This window comes from Tamandua tetradactyla, chromosome 21 (genome assembly GCF_023851605.1).
Source record: "Tamandua tetradactyla isolate mTamTet1 chromosome 21, mTamTet1.pri, whole genome shotgun sequence".
In the NCBI taxonomy this organism is placed as follows: domain Eukaryota; kingdom Metazoa; phylum Chordata; class Mammalia; order Pilosa; family Myrmecophagidae; genus Tamandua; species Tamandua tetradactyla.
The window spans coordinates 59,480,811-59,504,550 of NC_135347.1; the positions used below are offsets into that span (position 1 = coordinate 59,480,811).

Consider the following 23,740-nt stretch of genomic DNA (forward strand, 5'->3'; position numbering starts at 1 on the left):
TGGGTGCTAAAAGAGCAGTGATTTTTTTTTCCCCTTTTCTTAATCCCATATACCATTCTTAAGGACATTAGATAGTGCTTTTGTGTTACCTGTGTTTGGAAAATATGGAGTTGAATCCTGACTCTGGCCCTTTCCTGGTAACTTGAGCTTCTATTAACTCATTTGTGAAATGAACTTAATTAAAACCTTTGCACAGCTGTGTTAAGGATTAAGAAGTAATGACTTATATTTAAATTTTCCAGTAATATTTGTAGAACTTAGATGCCCAATAAGCTGTAGCTGTGTTTTGTAGGTTATTAAGTATATTGCTATAATCTCATTAAAGCTACAAATCACTCCTAAGAGTGGTAGAACAGGTATTTTTTTGTTTCCCTTTAAAAAATGAAGAAACAGACTGGGACCCTGGAAAGGATCCATTTAGGACACAGGATTTCGGGTATGTACTGTTTTAACAAATAGAACTTTTGGGAAGTGATTTAGGAAAAGAAAACTTCTCTTACTTAGTATTGTCTTAATTCTGGTCTGACATTATCTTGTAGCAGAATCAGATAGCTGACAATATTCTGAAACTATAGATCTTACTCCCAAGGATATATATTTTATTACTCTAAGAAAGATATAGTGGGCTAAAAGACATCAGGGTACAGAACAAATCCATAAATTAAAAATTTTATAACTACGCCCCAAATAAAACTTAAAGAACAAATATTTATCAGTCACTTGCTGTTAATAAATATGGCAAAAATAATAGGAACAGTGTCATTAAAGTTTAGGTTTCTATGAATTTTGAGAAGAAACCCAAGATACTAAAAATAAAAATGTTAACATTTAGCATAGACTAGAACTTGCTTTTGTTTGTATCCAATATTGCAAAGTAAAATTTTGCTTCTTTTTTTTAGCTTAGGAAAGGGTTGTGCTGTATACAGGTGGTGGTTTAATCAAATCAGACAACGCATGTAGAAATAACTAATTTAAAAACTTACATAGAAAATTATAAAATGTGCAATGACAAAGATATGAATTATTTGCCTGAACAATGCAAATTTGGCCAGCTTTTTTTTTTTTTTTTGGCATGGGTAGGCACCGGGAATTGAACCCAAGTCTCCAGCACAGCACGCAAGAACTCTGCCACTGTGCCACCATCGCACCGCCCTTTGTCCAGCTTTTGTTCTTTAAATATTAAAAACAGAGAAACTTATAAGCAGAAGTTTGTCAGTATTGAAATTTGAAATTTTTTTCCCTTTTTAGGGACCGGTATAATATCCAATCCTTAATAAAAACGTAGTGTCAAATCCCACAGACTATTCCAGCTGGTCAAGACTGTCAGCTATATGTGTACCCTGAAAAAAAGTGATTGTTATAAAATTGTCTTCAACTTCCACACAGCTTCAAAAGGGATTTCTGAAAATCCCTTCCAAAATTGAAGCATTCTATGAAAAATTTTAAATCTCTAGGATGCAAGTTGGAATAGATGTTTATTTGAATAGAGTAAAGTGGCAAGGAATGAGCAAACTAGCTAGAAATGTAACAGTGTTTTAAATTTTATATTGATACGATTTCCCTATGGTTCATTTCAATTGGTCTCTTATCATAAGATACATCAAAGTTCTTAGAGCACAGTCTGAGAGCTAAAATAAAGTCAGCCAAAAAAATATATACACACACACACACACACACACACACACACACACACATATGGCTTCAAGAACATTAAAATACTAAATACTTTCATGTTCTAATAATCACTTACTTCAGAACAGGAAACTGAAATTTTTTATTTAAACTGTTTTTATCCAAGCAGTAACGTTTAATATACTACTTATTATTACAATAATAATGACTTTTGTCTACTCTAAAACTTGTATTACAAACATACATTACTTTGCCTCAATAAATATTTGACTTACAACATTACCTTTTTAATAATATCCTTGACATAAAGCTCATGCAGATAAAACACTTAAAAGACTCAAATCATACAAAGTCAATATCTGCAAAGCATAATAAAATATAAACAAATTTAACCTATAGGTATGTTCAGGTTTTTGGTCTTTTTTTATTTTTAATTTCAAACTTACAGGTCAATTACAAAAATAACACAAACCCTATTCCAAGAACTCCCAACATACCCCTCTCCCCCTCAGATACCCAGATCTACCAATTTTAACATTTTGTCACATTTGCCGTATCATTCTATCTATCCATTAGTCTGTCTATCTATCCATCTATCTATCAATCCATTTTCTGAACACTTGAGTTTAGGTTGTATGTACTGTGCTCTTTGAATACTTAACATTGCAATGTATATTTCCTAAGAAATTCACTTGTCCTAATAATGTTCTTTAGAGCCTATTCCTCCTTTCTTGTTAAATGCCATCCAGGATCACATATTACCTTTATCATTATCTCTGTTTTTAACATCTTTTATTGTAAAATATAATATATATATATATAAAAGCAATCAATTCCAAAGCACATTTCAACAAGTAGTTATGGAACAAATTTCAAAGTATGGTATGGGTTATAGTTCCACCATTTCAGATGCTCTAAGACACTGGAGACTAAAAAGTAATGTCATTGTAATGATTCAGTAGTCATACTCATTTGTTAAATTCTATCTTCTCTGACAAAATAACTCCTTCTTCTTTGACCCTTCTCTTTAGGGATATCTGCGCAATGGCCATTCTAACTTCTTCATGTGAAAAAGGGGTATTCAACATTATGGGGCAGGGGGATGTAACCAGTTGATATTCTTGGAAAGACTGGTAACTCTGAGTTTCAGAGCTTATCTGGCCTAGGCACTACCTGGAGGTTATAGGTTTCTGAAAAATAAGCTTAGTGAGTGAAATTTTATAGTCTCATATAGTGTCCTGGTTATTACTTAGGGTTTACAGTAATATTATTGGTTGGGGCTTGGCATACCATGACAATCAGCAATAACTAGCGGAAACTTGCATGGTAAACTTGCATAACATACTGAATAGCCTCTTAACTCTATCTGAAATCTCTTAGCAACTGATAACCTTCTTTTGTTACATTTCTTTTCCACCTTTTGGTCAGGTAGGCATTGTTGATCCGATGGTGCCAGAGCCAAGCTTATACCTGAGAATCACGTCCCACATTGCCAAGGAGACTTACACCCTGGATATCATGTCAGTCTTTTTTTTTGTCCCGCATGGGCCGGCACCGGAAATCGAACCCAGGTTCCTGGCATGGCAGGCAAGAACTCTGCCTGCTGAGCCACCACAGCCGGCCCCATGTCAAAGCCTTTTTAGATGCTTTTTTTTTTTCTTTTTCTTAAATTGTGGGAACATCCACATTAACATAAATTTTACCATGTCAACCACCCCCAAGCATACCATTCAGTGGGTTCATCACATTCACATGTGGTGGTGCTCTCACCACCTTCCATCACTAAAACATTCCCACTTCCCCAAAGAGAAACCCCACACCCATTCTGCATTCACTTCCCATCCCTCCTGCCCTTGGCAACTTGTACCTTACTAGCTATCTCTATGAGCTTCCAGATTTTCTGATATTTTCTTTGTAGTTACCATTGGGCTTACATATAACACCCTAAATCTATAACAGTCTTTTTTCTTTGATACCAAATTAACCTCAAAAGTATACACAAACTATGTTTCTATACCCCTCCATCACCCAACCTTTATGTAGTTCTTATCCACATGTTTATAAATTAGGAGTCCAAAACTACTGATTTCTTGCTACATTTTATGCATTGGTAGTTACAACCAAAAATACAACAGTACTGGCATTTATATTTATCCTGTAGTTACCCTTACCAGAGATCTTAATTTCTTCATGTGGCTTTAATCTATGTCTACTGCTCTTTCCTTTCAACCTGCAGAACTCTCTGTAGCATCTCTTGTACGGCTGGTGTAGTGGTGACAAACTCCTTTGGTTTCTGTTTATCTGGGTAATGTCTTACTCTTCCCCTCATTTTTGAAAGATAGTCTTGCTGGATATAGAATTCTTGGTTGGAAGGTTTTTGCTTTCAGCACTTGAAATATGTCATCCCACTGTTTTCCTTGCCTCTATGGTTTCCTATGAGAAATTGGCACTTAATGTTATTGAAGCTGACACAGCTCTTGCAGCTTTCAGAATTCTCTTTATCTTTGGCATTTGACAGTTTGACTATTAAATGGTGTGGTATGGGTCTATTTATTGAGTTCATACTGTTTGGAGTTTGCTGAGCATCACAGATGCATACATTCTTGTCTTTTGTAAAATTTAAGAAGCTTTCAACCATTATTTCTTTGAATATTCTCTCTGTTCTTTTCTTTTTTTCTTTTTATGGGACTCCCACAATAAGTATATTAGTATACTTAATGGTAATTGACAGTTTCCTCAGGCTCTGCTCACTGTTCTTCATTCTTTCTTCTTTCTGCTCCTCAGACTTGATGATTTCAATTGTCTAACTTTAAAGTTCATTGATTCTTTCTTCTGCCAGCTCCAATCTCTTCTGAACCCTTCTAGGGGATTTTTTATTTCTGTTACTGTGGTCTTCAGCTCGGTTTGGTTCCTTTTCATAGTTTTCCATCTCCTTATTGATATTCTCTGTGTTTACCTAAAGTTTTTCCTGATTTCCTTTAGTTCTTTGTCCATGTTTTCCTTTAGTTCCTTGAGCATACTGAGGACCATTTTATTTTAAAATATTTTATTTTAAAGTATTTTAAAATAAATACTTTAAAATACTTTATTTTAAAGTATTTTCTGGGATGTCCCAGGTCTGGTTCTCCTTACTGATGGTTTCTAATGTTTTAATCTTATCCTTTGCCTGGGCCATCAATCTTTTGTTGAAATCTTGACATTCTGATATTTCAATGTGTTTGCTGGAATTTAGGCTCTGTGGTCACTGCTCCTTAAGGCTGTGTCTGGCTAGTGTTATGACTGAGCTTTCCTTGAATGCTAAGAGCTTACAAACGGAAGAAACGGAAGAAACGGAAGAGGGGAGGGGAGGGGAGGGGAGGGAAGGAAAGGAAGGAAGGAAGGAAGGAAGGAAGGGACGCTTCTTTGGGCACACAGAATAAGAAGCTTACAGTATAACCCCAGGCCAAAGCACAGGGATCTACCTCATCTTTACTGCACACGCGTCTTATTATGGGTATGTATGTGTGGCTCTAGGAAATCCCCCATTTAAATGGATACAAATATCCCCTCTTCTCTAGGCAACTGTTTCCTCATAGTTCTGAGCACTGTACTGTATATATCCTACAGCCAGGAGTACCTTGCCCCAGATAGCAAAGGTTGACTGCTTTCCCATAGTGTTTTGTAGGAGAGTTTGGTGAGCCAAGATAAGTTCTGGCATGCCAAGCCCTTCAGGCCACCAGACAGTTAGGCTGGACATACATGTTCCCAGTATGCTCATGAGAGTTGTTGTGTTCCCTCCAGAACCAGGACAAGGGGTCCATACTGGGAACATGGGTAGCTCCATACCAAGTAGGTAAGGGATTGGGGAGGGCACAGCCAGGGTACCATGAGTTCCTACTGCTGCTAAGTAGTTTTTTCTTGATTCAGCACTTGCCCTGTTATTGTAATCCATTAACTGTTTTCTAAAGCTTTGAGACAGATATTTTTGCCAGTTCTTGCTGTTCAAAGTTTCAGTGGAAGGATGGGGGGAATGGAATCCTGAAGCCTTACTTTGCCATTTGATTGGGGTGGGTTTACCTTTACTGGTTTATGTTTTTTAAGCTAAGCAAATTATCTGTCTTACTTCAAAATAGAAATCCCCAGAAAATAGTGTATTGCCTTTTTTTCACAGTTTCACTATTTCTATTCCCTTACCACTACTGCTACTGATTTTCCAAAGTGGTGCATTTTATTTAATATACAATATATGAGGCAATTTCATAAAAATAGGTCAACAGGATGCTTAATCATAATCACCCACGCATATTTAAGGGAAAAAATGAATAACCTAGGTCAACATGTATTTATCTGTATACCTTCATTATATGAATGTTACATAATGTTTATAGCCATCCATTATTTTTATTTTAGATGTGATCCTCTATAGTGAAGACTGAGCTACTTTTGAGATATCTAGAGTATTAATTCTGATAAAAATCAGTATTGGCTTTCTCTCCCTCACTACTAAATCCAAGTTTCTACAACTAGTTAGAAAAGATATTGTGCTAGCTTTAGAGGCCTGGAAGATTTTGCAGTATTCTAGACTTTGAATGGTCTTTGTAGCTGGAAAACAGTTCAGTGTTTAAAAATACAGACAGACAAGAACTGTTGCTTCTAGGACACTTGGAAAAAAAGTAAAATACCCCAAAAGAAGATGACTCAAAATTTCATGTGAAAATAAGGAACTCAAGAATATGAAAATTTATTCACTAAATCACAAAGCTGCCATTTACTAACCAGTAATATGTGTCAAGCATTTTGCTAAGAAGGCACACACATTAACAAAAGTGCCTTTTGAAAATAAATAGTCTCCCAAAGCAGGTACCTGCTTTGTGGGTGATGGATGGGCTAGAATGATGAAAGGACGTAAAGATGAGGCTGTTTATTATCCAGATCAGGGTGTGGAGGACATTTGATTTTATCCTTTTGGCCCTAAACACTACTGAAAATGTTTAAGAGAAACATTATAAGTTTGTTCATTTAATAAAATCACTCTACACACAGACAGGAGCTGGACTGAAGGGAAAAGTGACTGTTGTCAGGGATCCAAATTTGCATTAGGTGAGAGATGATTCAGTGAAAGACCAGTAAGGGTCTGAGCAAGAGGTGTAGTTGTGGGGATGTATATTGGAAACATTAAGTGAAAAAAGCAGACTAAACATAAATTCACTGATTATAACTATGCAATATGTTTGTGCACTGGGGAAATTTCACTATAAAAATTAATGGATATATGTGTAGAAATCTCTTTAGCTCAGGAGTAAAAATCTGAGGTTCATTATCAACTATTTGCTACATCTGTGCCTCTAATGGCAGCTCTCTATATATATAGCTTTCAAAAGACTGCCTTTGCTCTGCTGGGGTAGTTACTATGAACTTTAAAAAGCTCACTGCTTCTGCTTCCTTTCAGATCTTTTTTTTTCTTTCTTTCTGATTTTGATAGCTTCAGAATTAAGATTTATTGACACTTCTTAATGTTGAAGGGAGGAGAGCAGGGAACAGGGATAAAATGCAAAAATATACAGTATTCTATAATTAGGAATTTGATTTCAATCCTCATTTAGCAACTGAACATAATTAGTACAAAATTGAGACAGTTAAATCTTAAAGTTATTCTTGATTTCTGAGACACCATATATTGCTGGAAAAGGAAAAGTTAGGTCACAAAGTGTTTAGACACACTTTAGGATTATTAGTCAAACATACAGTTCCTTCTGATACTATACCTGGTGATGTCTCACAGTGCTTTTCAATTTCAGAGACTGTCCCAATCAAATTATCATCTTCTATTGTATTTAAATAAAACAAGACATTGCAGGGGGAAAAAAAACATTTTCAAGAACCAAGAAGAATAAAATTTTAAACCTAAATAGAAAACTAAGCATAATGATAGAGAAAGAGAACTTTTTAGGTAACTTTGAAGAACCACTGTTGGTTAAAACCTACATACATCCTGCCTGTTGTATCATCACTTGTCACTAACTTGTGGTTCTATTATTGCCAGCAATGGCTCAAACTGTGAACAAATATGTACCAACTCAATCAAAATTAATTTAAATTTCCATTACAAACAGAAAACCTTCTGAAAAATAGAAAGATAATGGAGAAGAACTCAAGCTTCTTTCAGTTACCCAGATCACCTGCCTGATTTTCTAGTAGGACCCATCAACTGTTTTCTGACTAAAGAGTCTGTGGAAACAAAAATTAACAAAATCATGTAAACCAATAATAAGAATGAAGTAGTCATTAAAGCAAATAAATGAAAAAAACTTATTAGGCATATTCAGTTTCTAAAAGTTTAAAAATGGGGAAAATGCTATGCTCATGATGGTATATAAAATAAGATGGTGACATGTTCAGACATCTAGAAATCAAGCCATTTTACATTTCATTCTAGCCTATATTATGTCATTTTTACAAGAAATACTTCTCACATATGACTTCTGACAAATTACATTGGATACAATTCAATAAAAAAACTAGGGCAGTAGTTGTTGAACTTAGCATGTATCCGAATCACCTGGATGGCCTATTAAAACAAACTGCTAGCCCCAATCCTCAGAGTTTCTGATTTAAAATGTTTGCATTTCTAGTAAGTTCTCAGGTGATGCAAATGCTGCATGACCAAGGACCCGACTTTGAGTTGCTGAATTAATTCTCAATTAGTGGAAATCAGTGATTTGCATTATAAGAATAACCCCATTACTAACTACAATGAGTTATACTTTTGATAAGATAAACTGTTGTGCTTGGTTTATTATACTAATAATAGGTTAGAAAGGTAATAAGAATTCAAAGGAAGAATTGGGCTACAGTGATGACCGGAAAAAATTCTGAGCAAAAGATAGAGGTAATAAAAATACTGGATTTGTTTGGTGAAGTTTAGACTTACATAGTTTATACCCTAAGAGCCATTTTTAAATCTTTATTTTTAAATTCTTCTGAAAAAAATAATTCATTGTAAGCATAAACCCCCTTTCTTTTACTGAATCAACTATTTAACAAACACAGTTGCTTTTAAAACATAAACTTTTTTGGAATTCAGCTATGAGCTCACAAGAGAAAGAACTGCATTATATTTAGCTTCCAACTATTTATACCTATCAGCAGCTTACAAATTCGATGTTTTCTTACAAGTGCTAACTGTGGTTAAAATTCTCCTATCCAGATAATACAGACGGCGAAAGGAAAAAAGGAAAACGTGGCTAGTATGATAATGCCAGTATGTTTCCAGAAAAACAAAATTTCTAATGTTAAAGTCTTCACTAGCCTATTTTAAAATAATAATAATAAGCCTGCTCATACTTTGGATGTTACATTTCACATGGAGTTGCTAATAATCACTTACCTACTGTCGGAGTATTGGCAGCACTCAATGAAGCAGATGACGAGATAGAAGAAGAACTTTCTGCCCGGGCTAAAGGGGCGGCAGGAGGTGGGCTGGTGTTAGAAGTTACAGGTGGGCTGAATGGCCTGGGCTTAAATAACAAAAAGTTACTTATCAAAATGCTAAAACAACTCCTCCACTGTTAGAAAAGATTTGTAGGTATAAAGGCAAGTTTAATTGTAATATACCAGATAAAATTTACTGTTAGTTTCATAATACTCAAAATCACAGATAACAGATCAAATCATTCTTGAGAATTATGCTGAAAAAAGCTATTTTAAAATAATGCTGGCAGAAGGATCTTTGTGCATAAAACATTTCCTGTATCGCCAAAATTATTTTTAATATAGATGCACAGAAGTTAAAATGTTAGTTTAAAAAGTATATGAAAGCTCTTAATAGATACTACTAAACTGCTTTCCAAAGAGGCTATTCAATTTACCCTACTCCCTATAAATATATGAGAATACCCATTTCTCTCATCCTTGTCAGTAATGAATGGATAAGCTTTAGAAGGAGGAAAAATAATAATTAAAAGAAAAAAAACTTAGCTAATTTAAAAGATAAAAAATAGAAATTACATTTTCCCTTTTATGACCTGTCCATATTAGCTTTGTCTGATTCAGTTTTGGGAGGTCTTAGTAATACTTGAGCTTTAACTAACCCTCTGCTTTTTTGCTTAATTCTTCCTAAATATTGCTCCCCTTTACTTTTGGTGTTTACAAATCCGTCCTCATTTTCCTTTATAATCTTTTTAAAACTACCTTATTGAGAAAGTACACCCCATACAGAAGTTTGAAAAACTTATTTCTGTTGTCTTCTCATTTTTCTAGTTAAACATAGAAGTAATTATGAAAAAAGGTAACTTCCAATTGATTTATCTTTTACTTTGCCTGGAATTTTTTTCCTTGTAAACTCCTAATTGTTCCAATAATACATTAGCCACACTTTCCAAGATGTTTCATTTTTTTAAACAAGGCATACTTAGTTTAACTTAAAAAACCTCTTCCTGCTTACAAAATGTATTGGTAAATAACAAATACTGTGTGTACTATGTGTCAGGCCCTGAGTTTTTCACTAGAGACAAAGTAGTGAAGAAGAGACATTGTTACTGTTCTCATTTGAAGAATATATTAAAAAAAAAGGAAAAAAACAAACTGTAGTATTGATAATACTAAAATTAGTCAACCCTTCACTGTGTGAACAAAAACTTATAGATTCACGTTTTTATAAAAATGATTATACTGTAATAGTGTTTTACAATTTGCACACCTCCCTTTCCCCATTTAATAGTTTTTGGATGACTAATCATTATAGACAACAAATTGAAAAAACACAGCGATGTGCTAAAAATGCAACTGTGTATGCAGATAAAGATGGTAACAGGAGGCATGAGGCTGAATAGATAGTGAACTCAACAGCTGATCTGAAAGCTACATGCTTAGAAGTCTGAGACCAGCTATTATGGGGAACATTTCTCCTGTGGCAGCATGGCCTCATGGCTGCATTTTTGCAGCTCACTTCACAATTTTTTATGAAAAGGTACAAACAAACCTTTTATTCAAGTGTTTTTCTCTTTCTCTAAAACGGTACTGCCTAGTACAGTAGTCACTAACCACACATTGAAGTGTGGATAATTTAAAGTGATATAAGCTTTAATTGTAAAATACACAGAGGATATCAAAAACTAAGTGCCAAAAAAAACAGAGGAAAGTATCTCAATTTTATATGACTAAAATACTATAAAATATAAAATAGTTTATACTATTAAAATAATATTTTTCTATACTGGGTAAAATAAACATTAAAACTTCATTCCTTTTACTATTTTTAATACGGCAAAGAAAGTTTAAAATTATTTTTGTGGCTTACATTATATTTCTATTGGATAGTACAGCTTTAAAGCAGTGGTTATCAAATATTGGTGCATCAGAATCAGCTGGAGGGCTTGTTAAAAACCAAATTGCTGGGACCCTCCCCAGAAAAGAATTTCTGATTTGTCTATGGTAGAGCCAGAGAAACTATATTTCTACTAAGTTCCTAGATGATGCTAATGCTGCTAAGTCTGGGGACCACACTTTGAGAAATACTGCTCTAGAACAATGAAGAATTCTCTGTGAGGTGAGAGGTCTGAGACCCCATTGAGCATCCAGTGAAAGCTGACTCCTCTCTCCAGAAAAATATACGTGCAAGCACAAGGAAAAAAGGGACTCCGATTTACAGTTGCAAGAATTCAGATAAGCATGACCTTTCTCATGGGCAATACAACAATAATTATCAAGAGTCTTAAAATGTGCATACCCTTTAGTTGGTGAATTTCACCTTTAAAATTTTTTACTAAGGAAACAATGAATAGCTACAAATAAGTAAGTATAAGGCTATTCATTAAGACATTTTATAATAAAACTTTGGAATAAACTAAATGTAAAATAAACACATTTCTAGAAAAACTTTTAGAAATTTAATTATGGCAGTCATGTAGAAGACAGAGCATTTATACACTGACATATTCTGCAGTCACTTCAAATGGTGCTCCCTGAAGTCCTCAAAGGGTGGATTCTAAATGTTCCACAAGACTAGGTGGGGGAAGGGGGGTGACGGGTGATGTGAAAGATTCGACTGTAACATAACAGCCACACTTTTATTCAATAGACTTACAATTTAAGATATGACAAAGGATTCTAGCACTTTAAAGAAGTTGAAAACTATAAAAAAAAAGAATAATTCATGATATAGAAAGACATTTCCAAAATATATTTAAGTGAAAAACATATGGAAAATACACAAAGTTCTTCTTTAAAACTTTAAAATGTATTTTAATTTTTATATAAACTGCAATTTGCTTTATTTAAAACAAATAAAGTATGTTCTACTTAAAAACATACAATTTCAGTCATAACAACTGGCTTTTTTGAACAATTACTTTGTACCTGACAATGTTCTGTTTTTCACATTATATTGACTCATTTAAGTCTCACAACATTGTAGTTAAGTATTATTATCCCCATTTTATCCATGAGAATTCAACTCCAAGTTTGCTCAGCTAATAAATGGCTAATAAGTCTGCACTTTAAACCACCACATTTTATTGCTTCTGATAACAAGAGGATATATATAAATATGTTAACAGTGGTTATTTTCATGTGATGACATAATGGGGGATTTTTATTTTCTCTATGTGTTTTCTATATTTGCTAGGTGATCATGGACTGCTTTTGAAATCAGGAAAAAAGTTATGAAGATACAGTAATTTTTGTATTACTTAAATAATAACCACCTCCTTGGCAGCTTGTACCTAGTCTTTTATATCACTTCCACTAAGTTTATTCACTGGGATAGACTGAACACTTGGTGTTCAACATTTGGTGCTCAAGCCTTCCTACTCATCACTGAACATTACCTAATTCTATATTCTGTGATGGGTATTATGCAAAATATTGAGGAAATGAAATTGCCCAAGACATAGTCCTGTAAGGGGAACACACACAAGGAGAGTATATACAATGTCAGATGTGCACTAACAGAAACTTGAGCCAAGTATTATGGTACATGAGGAAGGGGATGATCAAATCCCCTGGGGGAAGAGTGGCAAATGATCAAAGAGATGGTAACATTTAGCTGGGTCTTAAAGAAAGATGGTCAGTTTGTTACACAGAAAACTGAAGGACACTTTAGATAGAAGGAGCAGAATAAAAGACATCAATGTATAAAACAGCATGATGTATTTAAGAAACATTTTAAAGTTTCAAGTGTCTGGAGCCCAGATGGCAGAGAATAGAAAACTGGGCAGTTAACATGGTAACAGAGGTTAGGTTACAGAGGCAACTTAAAGAAGAACATTGTACATTGAGCTAAAATATTCAATCACATGGATTATGGGAACCAATGTATACGTGTACCAAGAGAAAAAAACAAGATTAACTGACGTTTAGAAATTTAATTCTGGAAGTACAGCTGATAGTGCAAAGCAGCGCAGATTGAAGGCAAGAAGGCTAGTTTGGGAGGGCTCCCTTACTCTTAAGAGTCCATACTATTTTCTTTCATCTGACGATTTCTGAAAACCAATGATTTTTTTCTAGTTTTTGCTTTCATTTTTTTACCAAAACATATTTTCACAAGTTCACTTAACTTAAATAAAGAAAGTGGAACTAGATGTCCTCTAGAACTTCTGACAGTATGCTTTCTATTGACTAAGAACAGGCTACCATTTCTTCCTGAACATTTTACTTTGAGCAAAATTACATGAAAATTGCTTCTTTAAGGTGAAATAAAGGATCCTGAACGGTATTTTTGTAAAGTTCCAACTTTCTCAGGAAATTTCTACTACCCTGAACAATGTTTCTAAAACCACTTGGTTTCTAAAACCAAGGAAATATGAGAGAGAGTGTCGGGTGGGAGTTGGGGAAATTTTTCTATATTTGGCTGACTTGAGTAGAAAATGCCAAGCATTTAACTGTAATGGGGATAGAAAAAAATATCATTTGCATCTTACATCAAAGCAATTAAGTGTAAAACAACAACAGCAACCTGAGTACATACTATTTCATTAATCCCACTGAGTTTGCCTGAAGTAAGCTTTGGTCTGGAAGCAGGCCTTGGAGGTGGGACAATGGTGCCTACAGAGAGAGGAGTTGTGGGCCTGGCTGGCGGGGGAGGAAAAAGAGAATGTGAAGAAAATCATTAGTATGTAACAATCCTTACATAAAGACATTCTATTATACAGGAACCGTTAAGAGTCAAAACTTATTTTTCATAAATTTAAAAAAAATAGAATTATAAATATTTGTTGAAATATTGGGAATCTATTAAATATGTTTTTGTTCAAAGCTACCGATTATTTTTCTGAAAAAAAATCATTAACTTTTCAATAAAATTATAAACATAATATAAATGTTATTCTTGTTTCAAGTATTTATACACATAAAATGTTAAATCTTATAAATTAACCAGCGAATTAAACGAATTTAAGGCACAAGGTCTGTAGTTCATTGCCAATACATCTAATTTACAGATAGTATTGCAAGAACAAAAAGCCTTTGAAGCACTACCTTCAGAATAATAACAAACTCTAAATACAACACTTACCTTAAACTTGTTACTTGGACTTTTAAGTTGATCCATATAGTAACATTTTTGGGATAATTAAAAGCATAAAAAATCTATTAGTTTACTAAAAAATTTCACCCAAGCAATACAAGTAATTTTTAACTATTCTACATAATATCTTAATTTTTCCTAAGTCCTATACAAATTTAGTGTTCATTGTTTTTTAACATCATTTGCAAACTTTACAAATTTACAAATCAGAAATATAAAACTCAGCATTCCTAATTTTTAAAAAATGTCTTACTATGGTAAAAATTACTGAATGAAATGCAAGTGCACGATACCTAAAGTCACAAATCTATTCGCATAACCAAAGCAGAATGAAAGCAAATATGTTTCAAGTCACCTTTAAATAAGTTAACCTAAAATGATTTTCAAATCCCTTTGGTCTATCTCAAAATATGGGACTAAAATTCAGAGACTGAGGATTATAAGAACAGGAAGAAAAACATTCAGCAGGCTCTCTTAAGTTTACAGATGTGCAAAGCTAAAAATATATGAATAGGCCTAAGTACACACATGGGGAAACAAACAAGAAAGCTGGGGTCCTAGGATCACTGATGAAAGAATGGAGGTATCAAAAGGAAGGGGCCTGGAGATGATAGGAAGAGACCTAAAATAAAGGGTAATCACACAGGCATAAAAATCAATGCAGTAAATGCAGGAAGGTGGGGGTGGGGGTCAGTGAGAAAGAATATCACATGAGGGAATAAAAGATGCAAGCTACAAGAACAGTTCAGGTTATCTGAGGAAAATGATAAAAAGCTAAGAAATCAAGTTTAGATTCTAAAGGTTGCTGCCTTCTTCCAGTAAGCCCTTCTTCTCATGCTGCACTCACACTTTAAGCTGTAGGCTGGAAGAAATGTGCACCGCCTGAGGACTACAACACTTCCCTGTGCTATGACACATCCACTTTAAAGATATGTTCATGTCAATGAAACCAGCACTGCCCTGTACTCAAGTTATTTCAAGTCTGTGAGAAAGCTTCACACAGGAGAAGCACTGACATCTGGAGCTTCATTATTTATCAAGTGCGTCTCCTAATAGCATTTAGAAGTGTCAGCTCCAAATGTTCAGTTCAGTTCCTTAAAACAATCAGAATATCCTTTTTGAGAGAAAGCTAACAGTAGTACTTGTAAACACCACACTGAATTTATATTATATATGCATATATCACAGGCATTTACATTCTTCAGTGTACCTTGAGGGGGAAGGAGCTGTCCACTGCTAAAAAACGTCAATTAAATGTACTGACATTTCAAGAAACACAAAGGGACCTGAACAGTAAACTATAGAAGAGAGGGGCTAGGCTACACTTTCTTTCTGACAATACCTCATAAAAGAAACATACTGCCAGACCATTCTTGATCTCAACAAAGACGACTAATCTAGAAAGTAGAAACAATGAGGGCGATGTAGAAGAAACAGCAGCACTATTAGCTTTTTCAGCGCACGCAACATTATGGCAAAGGTCACTTCGATTCTCAGAGATGCAGTTGTGGAAAGACTTTCAATCCAAAGTAGCAGGGACCCTGAAGCAATTTTCAGCTACACAATGCAATCTCTGGAATCCCTTCTGAGCTGCACTGGAGTGATTAACCATAACAAGTTCATCAGTAAAGGAAACCTACTGACCTTTGTGACCATGAAGCAAAAGGAAATTTATCTGTGCTCTTTGGTGGTGCTGTCACAGCAGGATCACATACAGGGTTAGTGGAAAGGTGTGGTGATGGGCTTTTAGACCCAAAACCTAACCTTGTTCCAAGTAAAAATTCAATTATCACATACACCCAAGTAAACCAGTAGAAGAGGAAGAGTTCTTATTTTGGTCTTTAAAAACAACTGGATGAGAAGAAAACAGTAGAAAATTAGAAGCAACAAGAAAATTCTAGAACTGAAATATGAATCTATATAGTCAAATAGCTCTCTTTCAGCTTAATGTCATTTTTATTACCTGAACTTGAAAAATTTAATACATACGTAGAACAAGAACATGAGCTCAAACTTTGCATTAACTAAGGAAAACAAGTAAAAGCAACAAAATTTAAAATACATTTGAATAAAAATGAAGGTCCAAAAATATATGGTTTTTAGAAGATAGTTTTAAGGGGGTTGGGCACAGCAAAAGAGCTCATTTAATCCATGGGCAGAGAAGAAAAGAGTCTATGTTCCATTTACCAAAGGGGAGGGAGGTATGAAATATTTATGTTAAAAGAGTACCTGGATTAAAAATTGTTCAGAAATACTAGCCTTTAAGGCATAAGAAGTCACTGAAACTGCTTCTCTGTTAAGATCCAAGCATTCTCTTTAAATATATATCAACACTGGGAGGCTTAATATATCAGTTACTATGCTGGTTTGAAATGATGTGTGTACCCTAGAAAAGCCACGTTTTAATCCTAATCCCATTTTGTAAGTGCAGCCATTTCTTCTAATCTCTATTCAGCATTGCATGCTGTAATTACATCATCTCCCTGGAGATGTGATTTAATCAAGAGTGGTTGCTGAGCTGGATTAGGTGGAGGCGTGTCTCCACCCATTTGGGTGGGTCTTGATTGGTTTACTGGAATCCTATAAAAGAGGAACATTTTGGAGAATGAGAGATTCAGAGACAGCAGAGAAGAACGACATAGCCACGAGAAGCAGAGAACCCACAAGCCAGCAACCTTTGGAGATGAAGAAGGAAACCACCTCCGAGGGAGCTTCATGAAACAGGAAGCCAGGAGAGAAAGCTAGCAGATGATGCCTTGCTTGCCACGTGCTCTTCCAGCCAAGAGAGAAATTGTGACTGTGTTCGCCATATGCCTTCTCACTTGAGAGAGAAACCCTGAACTTCATTGGCCTTCTTGAACCAAGGTATCTTTCTCTGGATGCCTTTGATTGGACACTTCTATAGACTTGCTTTAATTGGGACATTACCTCAGCCTTAGAACTGTAAACTAGCAACTTATTAAATTCCTCTTTTTAAAAGCCATTCCATTTCTGGTATGTCGCATTCCGGCAGCTAGCAAACTTGAACAGTTACTAATTGATTGATTTGAATTTTTTCTAAAATGAATGCTTTCCAATAATTTAGGTGAAATGAGGTCACCAATGAATAAAGATTTTGAAAGGGGCAAATGAAGGTAAGAAATCTGACAACCGAGCCCTGCTAAAATGTAAAAATGAATAGTATGTGAATAGAGGATGCTATCAAGATGAGGGAGTATAGAGTTATACTCTATTATAACTCTCTCTATATAATCATTATATAAAATCATTACCCTCCCTTCGTGGGACATGACATCCAGGGGTGAAAGTCTCCCTGGCAATGTGGGAGATGACTCCCAGGGATGGAGCCTGGCCCTGGCACCCTGGGATCAACAATGCCTTCCTGACCAAAAGGGGAAAAAGAAATCGTAACAAATGAGTATCGGTGACTAAGAGAGTTCAAATAAACTTGAAAGGCTACTCTTACACAAGCTTCAGCTAGATATTGCTATTTATCATGTGTTCTAGTTTGCTAGCTCCCAGAATGCAACACACCAGAGACAGAATGGCTTTTAATAAAAGGAGATTTATTTCATTAGTTCTTCCGAGGAAAGGCAGCTTTCATCTGAGGTTCTTTCTTACATAGGAAGGCTCAGGGTAATCTCTGCTGGTCTTCTCTCCAGGCCCCTGGGTTCCAACAACTTCCCCTAGGGTGATTCCTTTCTGCATCTCCAAAGGCCTGGGCTGAGCTGCGAGTGCTGAGATGAGGTATGCTGAGCTGCTTGGGCTGTGCTACCTTGCACTCTTTCATTTAAGCACCAGCCAATTAAGTCAAACATCATTCATTGCAGCAGGCACGCCTCCTAGCCAACTGTGGAAGTAATCAGCAACAGATGAGATTCACATACCATTGGCTCATGTCCACAGCAACAGAACTAGGTGCCTTCACCTGGCCAAGTTGACAACTGAATCTAACCACTACATCATGGTTTGGCAAACTCCAACCAAAACCATTTCTATCAACCCTAAAGAACACCTAGGGCTTTCTCTGAGATTCTACAAAGGTTCCACGCACTGTGATTACTTTCAAGAAACCGACAACCTCCAGATGGGTACCTAGGCCAGAAAAGTCCTAAAATTCAAAGATGCTACCCTCTCCAGAATATCAACTAGTTCCATCCCCCTACCCCGTATTATTGATAGCTTTTTCTATCATGAAAATGATAGAATGGGCATAGCCCAAATACCCCTGAAGAGGGGGAGAAAGATCAAAGGAGAAGGTGGAGTTATAACAGACAAGATAGATTTAAGAAATGAGTATGACTGATGATATTACATTAATATTTCTTTTATTCTCCACAGTGTCTTGGAGCAGCCAGAAGGAAAAATCTAAAATTGTGGAATGGTAACCCAAACCAAACTCTGAAATCTGTCCTAAAACTAAGTGTTGTGGTGTGCGTTATAATTCATTGCTTTTTCGTAAAAATATTATTTTTCACAAAAAAAGAAAAAAAGAAAAGGGTAAAGAGACCTGTCTACCTTTCCCTGCCACCCAAATGCAGTGAAAGGACAGAAGCAGAAGCAGTAGGTCAGTACAAGCGGGACCTATGACTCCGTCAACAAGAGACGTCAGGTATGTTCTTAACAAGTTTCAGCTGCTACAGGTTGTAAATATTTATGCTCATTATGACTTCACAATTATGGTATTTGATCCACCACTAAATCCAAATGTGTAAAAAGTTAATAAAGAAGCACAAATATGAAATCATAAAAAAAAGATGAGGGAGAGGTGTATTACAGAAGGAGGTGGAATGAAACATAAGGTTAAATGCCTATTTCACAACTTCATTTAGGGCCAGTCTTGCGAAATAGGAAAATCTTCAATAACGTAATGCAATTTGATAAAGAAAAATTATATTCTATTCAACTTAATAAATAACTATATGACAGGCTAATCATAATCGAACCCAGGTCCTCTGGCATGGCAGGTGAGAACTCTGCCTGCTGAGCCATTGTGGCCCACCCATCATCTATTTTTTGAAGGACAAAATAATTTATATCCTTTCTCAGACTAGAGGGGAAGGTTTGAAAATGCATACCAAAGTGAATTTTAAAAACAGTGAAAGCTTAATGTATGTTAATCATTTCCAAGCTGCTAAACATCAAATGAACACTGCATGAAAATGTATCGTTTCTTTTACTGAAGTACATGTGTTATGGGCAAAACATTCTTTTAGACAGGTAGGGAGAGTTAGAGAACTTTCTCGAAAAGGAAGAGACTGTACAAGGAAACAACAAGAAACAAGGCATAGAATTATGAAGAAATTTTAAAATGGCCAGAAAGCCTCTGTGATACCAATTTGAAAATGATTAATTATCTGAATAAGTAACTCATAAACAGAGGTTAAACAAAATTAATATTACTGAGAACCCTTTTCATTCTAAATATAAAACATCATTCTGACATTTTTTTTACTAAACAAAAATGAGACTTTAGTAATAACTTCAGTTTTTCTTGTACAATTACCATCCTTATATTATTGTTTTGTTTAAGGTTAGCTTTATAAAACATATTTGTTTTACTAATAAATGTCCACTGAGAATGGCTACGTTGCCACTTCAGAAAATGTTCAACTGTTTAATGATCTGTTTCTTGCTGTTTTAAAAGCATTAGGTACAGACCATTCCCTTCAAAATTCTAAATATTGTTCAAGGTTAAAGTTGCCATAATCCATTTACAATTTCCTTTAAAAATATTTAATTTTGAAACAATCTAACTTTAAAATATTAACGTTTATTTTTACTAACAATAGTAAAATGTTTCTTAATTTGTCAGGGTATAATGCATAGAACAAAGATTTTCGATTCAATAATTAGTAAGATTCAGTCTGAGCTCCTAGGTATGTGATCTTTGACAACTTTTCTATCTGAGCTTTAGTTTTCTCGTCTATAAAACAGAAGAAACTAAGGATTACACGCGGCTGTTAACGAGATGAAAGTATATAGGATATGGACAGTTCCAAACAGAGTGACACATTAGGAACTCAACAGATTTAAGTTCTCTGCCCCTCTCCCCCCATTCCAGCACTCCTTTAACCCCAAATATTTTGTGACAACTCTGAAATCCCAAAGAAGATTGTTGAAGATCAACTAAAGTGATTTCATTTAGTTTTGAAGAGCACTGGTTTTATTAATACGCATTTTTGATACCTGCTTTGAGTTTAGGCTAACGGTAAATTTTATATTTTGAAGAGAAGAGAAACTTCAATATGTTCTTGCCAAAACAACAACTAAAACAATTTATCGAGTGTTTTTTCATACATTGCTTACAAAGTGCTAATGCCTTTCTGAAAGCAGTTTGGCAATAAGAATCTATGGGCATATGATGTAGAAATTTCATACTGATAAATCATTATAGAGATACTATAAAACATGTACAAAAACTTATACCCATGGATGTTCATAACATTAAAAAATAGAAGCAACTTGAACACCCATAAAAAAAGGACTGGTAACACTAATGTAGATCTATGGAGATGAGTTTTCTTCAAAAAATAAAAATTATTATACTACGTATTGATATGAATAATGCCTAGAAATAAGCAAGCAATAAATATAAATGAAAAACCTTTTGGGATTGGATACATCTTTATTGTTTAAGTCATAGGTTCTTTATGCAAAGTTAACAAAACTAATATAAAATTACTTTTATCTGGCAATATGATCAAAAGACAAGTTAAAAATATTTTGATCAAGTACAAAACACAAGTGGTGAATAAATCGATTTTTTAAAAAGTAACTATTCCATTCCCCAGTTAAAAATAGTGTGTGAGTGTATTTACCTGACGAAGATGAAGTCAGTGAAGATGAAGTTGAGGAATCAAGAGATGGTCCAAACAGGGGATCCCAAGCAAGTAAATCACTGGTCCCTTTCCTAGTATAATAATTTAAAAAAATAAGGGTTTTAACAAAGGAATAATTTATTTGTACAAAATCCAGTCACCTATTTTTATTTCACAGAATTATAGCAGCTCAATATATATGATTAATAAGCTGGATATTCTGCCACTAGCATATGTAAACAAAACTAATTAACAGACTTAATAAACCAATATTAGTAAACTGTTAAAAGCAGAACCTAAAATAGCATGATGTGAAGTTGGCAGGGAAGAGTAAGGAAGATTAATCCCCACTGATCCCACCTTGTTACAGTCTAACAAACCTTGGGGGTTGTCAGAATAGAAGTAATGATTTCAGCTTTACAAATGAAGAAACACAACACAGAAAGTCTAAATAAGCTACCCCAAAACACGCAGCTACTTGGTTCTAGAACAGGCTCAGGTCTGCTGAGTCACAGGCTAGCACCCAGTCCTGAACAGAAAATTTCTTAACTTACGTGAAACAGGGTGGAAATTTTACGACGCCACACGTCTTTTCAAAGACGAAGAAAAAGTGCAAGGATATACATATATATATATAGTTTAATGTATTAAAAAATCACTATTTAAAAAAAACATTTTATGAAGCATTAGATAGCAGGTCCATCACAATGAAAATGTTAAAATTATCCATTAGCACATGTCTAGGTTCTCAATATGTACCCCTGGAAACACACTATACTTTGGATGATAAAGAACAGCATTATAATTGCATAAATGATTCCTAAAAACAGTTTTAAAACACTAAATAACTTATCTTTAATAAAGGTAAATTAATACCACCACTGTGCTCAATTAGTTCGCAGTTTCAAAACTATCAAATAATTTTATACTATGCATTTAATAAAACCTACTTTTACTTGTATAAAAACATTAACTCAAATAAATTATTATTCTTAGATGGACAGATAAGTGAAAAAGAAACCTTGCAAGTTAAAATGGCCTCATACTAGAATAAGATGGATCCTCAATCCAATATGACTAGTGTTTTTATAAGAAGAGGACAGGAGACACAAAGAGAGGAGAAATTTGACAACTGAGGCAGAGACTATGTCACAAACAAAGGAATGCCAAGGATTTCCAGCTACTGCCAGAAGCCAGGAGAGAGGCAGGCATGGAACAGATTCTTCCCTACAGAGTTCAAAGGTAGTATGCATGGCCCTTCTGAAACCTTGATTTTGGACATCTAGCCTCCAGAATTGAGAGAATAAATTTGTGTGGTTCCAAGCCATCCAGTTTGTGGTACTTCATTAGGGCAGTTCTAGAAAACTAAGAAACTGAATTAATGAATACTAAGCCACTGATCCTAGGGGAAATACAAAGTTAGGTTCCTGCAAGCCTCTGATCACAAGGCTTTCATCAACTGAACAACATATATTCTGTTTAAAGAGACTATTTAATGACTAGAATTTGCAAACTCATAGAGGCAGAAAGTAGAGTACGGATTGCCAGAGCTGGGGAGCAGGAGATAAGGATATGGGAGTTAGTGCATAATGAGGATATAGAGAGTTTCTGTTTGGAGTGATGGGAAAGTACTAGTAATGGATTGGTGGTAAGGGTAGCACAGTCTAAAACCCTAATGTAAACCATGGAATATAGTTAATAATAGTACAACTACAATAATATTCTGTAATTGTGACAAATGTATCACAATAATATAAGGTATTGTTAATAAGAGAAGTATACAGGTACTATGTATTTTCTGGATGATTTTTCTGTAAACCTACAACATCTCTAAAAAAAATTTTAAAAAGCAACTAAAGAAACAATGAGATTAAATGCAATCTATGATCCTGCACAGGATGTAATAATGGAGAAGAAAAGGTTCCAAAAGACATTATTGGGACATTTCTAAATACTGGAAGCTTTATATCAGTGTTAATTTCTTGAACTTGATAACTGTACTGAAAGTGGTTACAATAAGTAAATATCCTTATTGTCAGGAAATGTCCATGGAAGTATTATACATTCAAGAAACATGATGCATTACTTTCAAATATTCAGAAAGTAGATACATACATAGACACAGAGACAGACTGATAGACAGATGGACAGATGGAATGATATGGCAAATGTGGCCAAATGATAAAATTAGTGGATCTGGGTTTTTGGGTAAGGAGGGGTATGCTGGAGTACTCTACATGGGTTTTATATTATTTTTGCAACTGTCCTGTAAGTTCGAAATTATTTCAAAATCAAAAGTTTAAAGGGAAAAAAAAGAGTATTTAATATATATGTGGTTGATTCATTAACATTGAACTCACGGCTAACAAGCACTATAATGCATGCCTGAACAAAGCTTATCTAACGTACTTTTTTCCATAAGAAACATCACAGTCTTTTTGTGCTCAGAAATACTAGACAGTGCTTAACACTACACTTGGGGGTCACTTCAAACAGTGAATTCACCAACAAAACCCACAAAAATGAAAAAAAAAAAAAAGATAGCACTATAGATACCACAAAAAAAAGACACTTGTTACCAGTATGAGAGCTGAGACAAGAGGGCCGAGTATGGCCTTGTTTGACCTGGGCTGGAATGGGAGACACAAACCTTTTCCTCCTCTGCACAAGTTCGAATAACCGTAAAAACACACAAGTATTGATTTTGGGGTTACAAATAAATTTTACTGAGTAGGCAATATAATGTAAATATATGTAAATATAGAATTCACGAATAATGAGAACT

The 23,740-nt window shown here is 34.8% G+C and overlaps 1 protein-coding gene and 1 long non-coding RNA gene across 8 annotated transcripts in view; one reads left to right on the forward strand and one right to left on the reverse strand.

Moving 5' to 3' along the window:
• Positions 1–23,740, reverse strand: part of FCHO2 (FCH and mu domain containing endocytic adaptor 2) — a 206,126-nt gene that overhangs the window by 58,604 nt on the left and 123,782 nt on the right. For 5 of the 7 annotated variants that reach the window (XM_077139486.1, XM_077139484.1, XM_077139481.1 and 2 more), the window contains 4 exons: positions 20,956–21,047; positions 13,577–13,680; positions 8,999–9,128; positions 7,377–7,436 (listed from right to left, as the gene is read on the reverse strand). In XM_077139486.1, the coding sequence (XP_076995601.1) occupies positions 7,377–7,436; positions 8,999–9,128; positions 13,577–13,680; positions 20,956–21,047 (386 nt within the window). The remainder of the gene's footprint in view (positions 1–7,376; positions 7,437–8,998; positions 9,129–13,576; positions 13,681–20,955; positions 21,048–23,740) is intronic. The other 2 variants (XM_077139482.1, XM_077139483.1) reach the window with 2 other exon arrangements.
• On the forward strand, positions 5,027–22,276 carry LOC143665718 (uncharacterized). Its single transcript, XR_013167192.1, has 3 exons — positions 5,027–5,125; positions 18,476–18,746; positions 21,952–22,276. It is a non-coding gene; the product is annotated as an uncharacterized LOC143665718 (long non-coding RNA).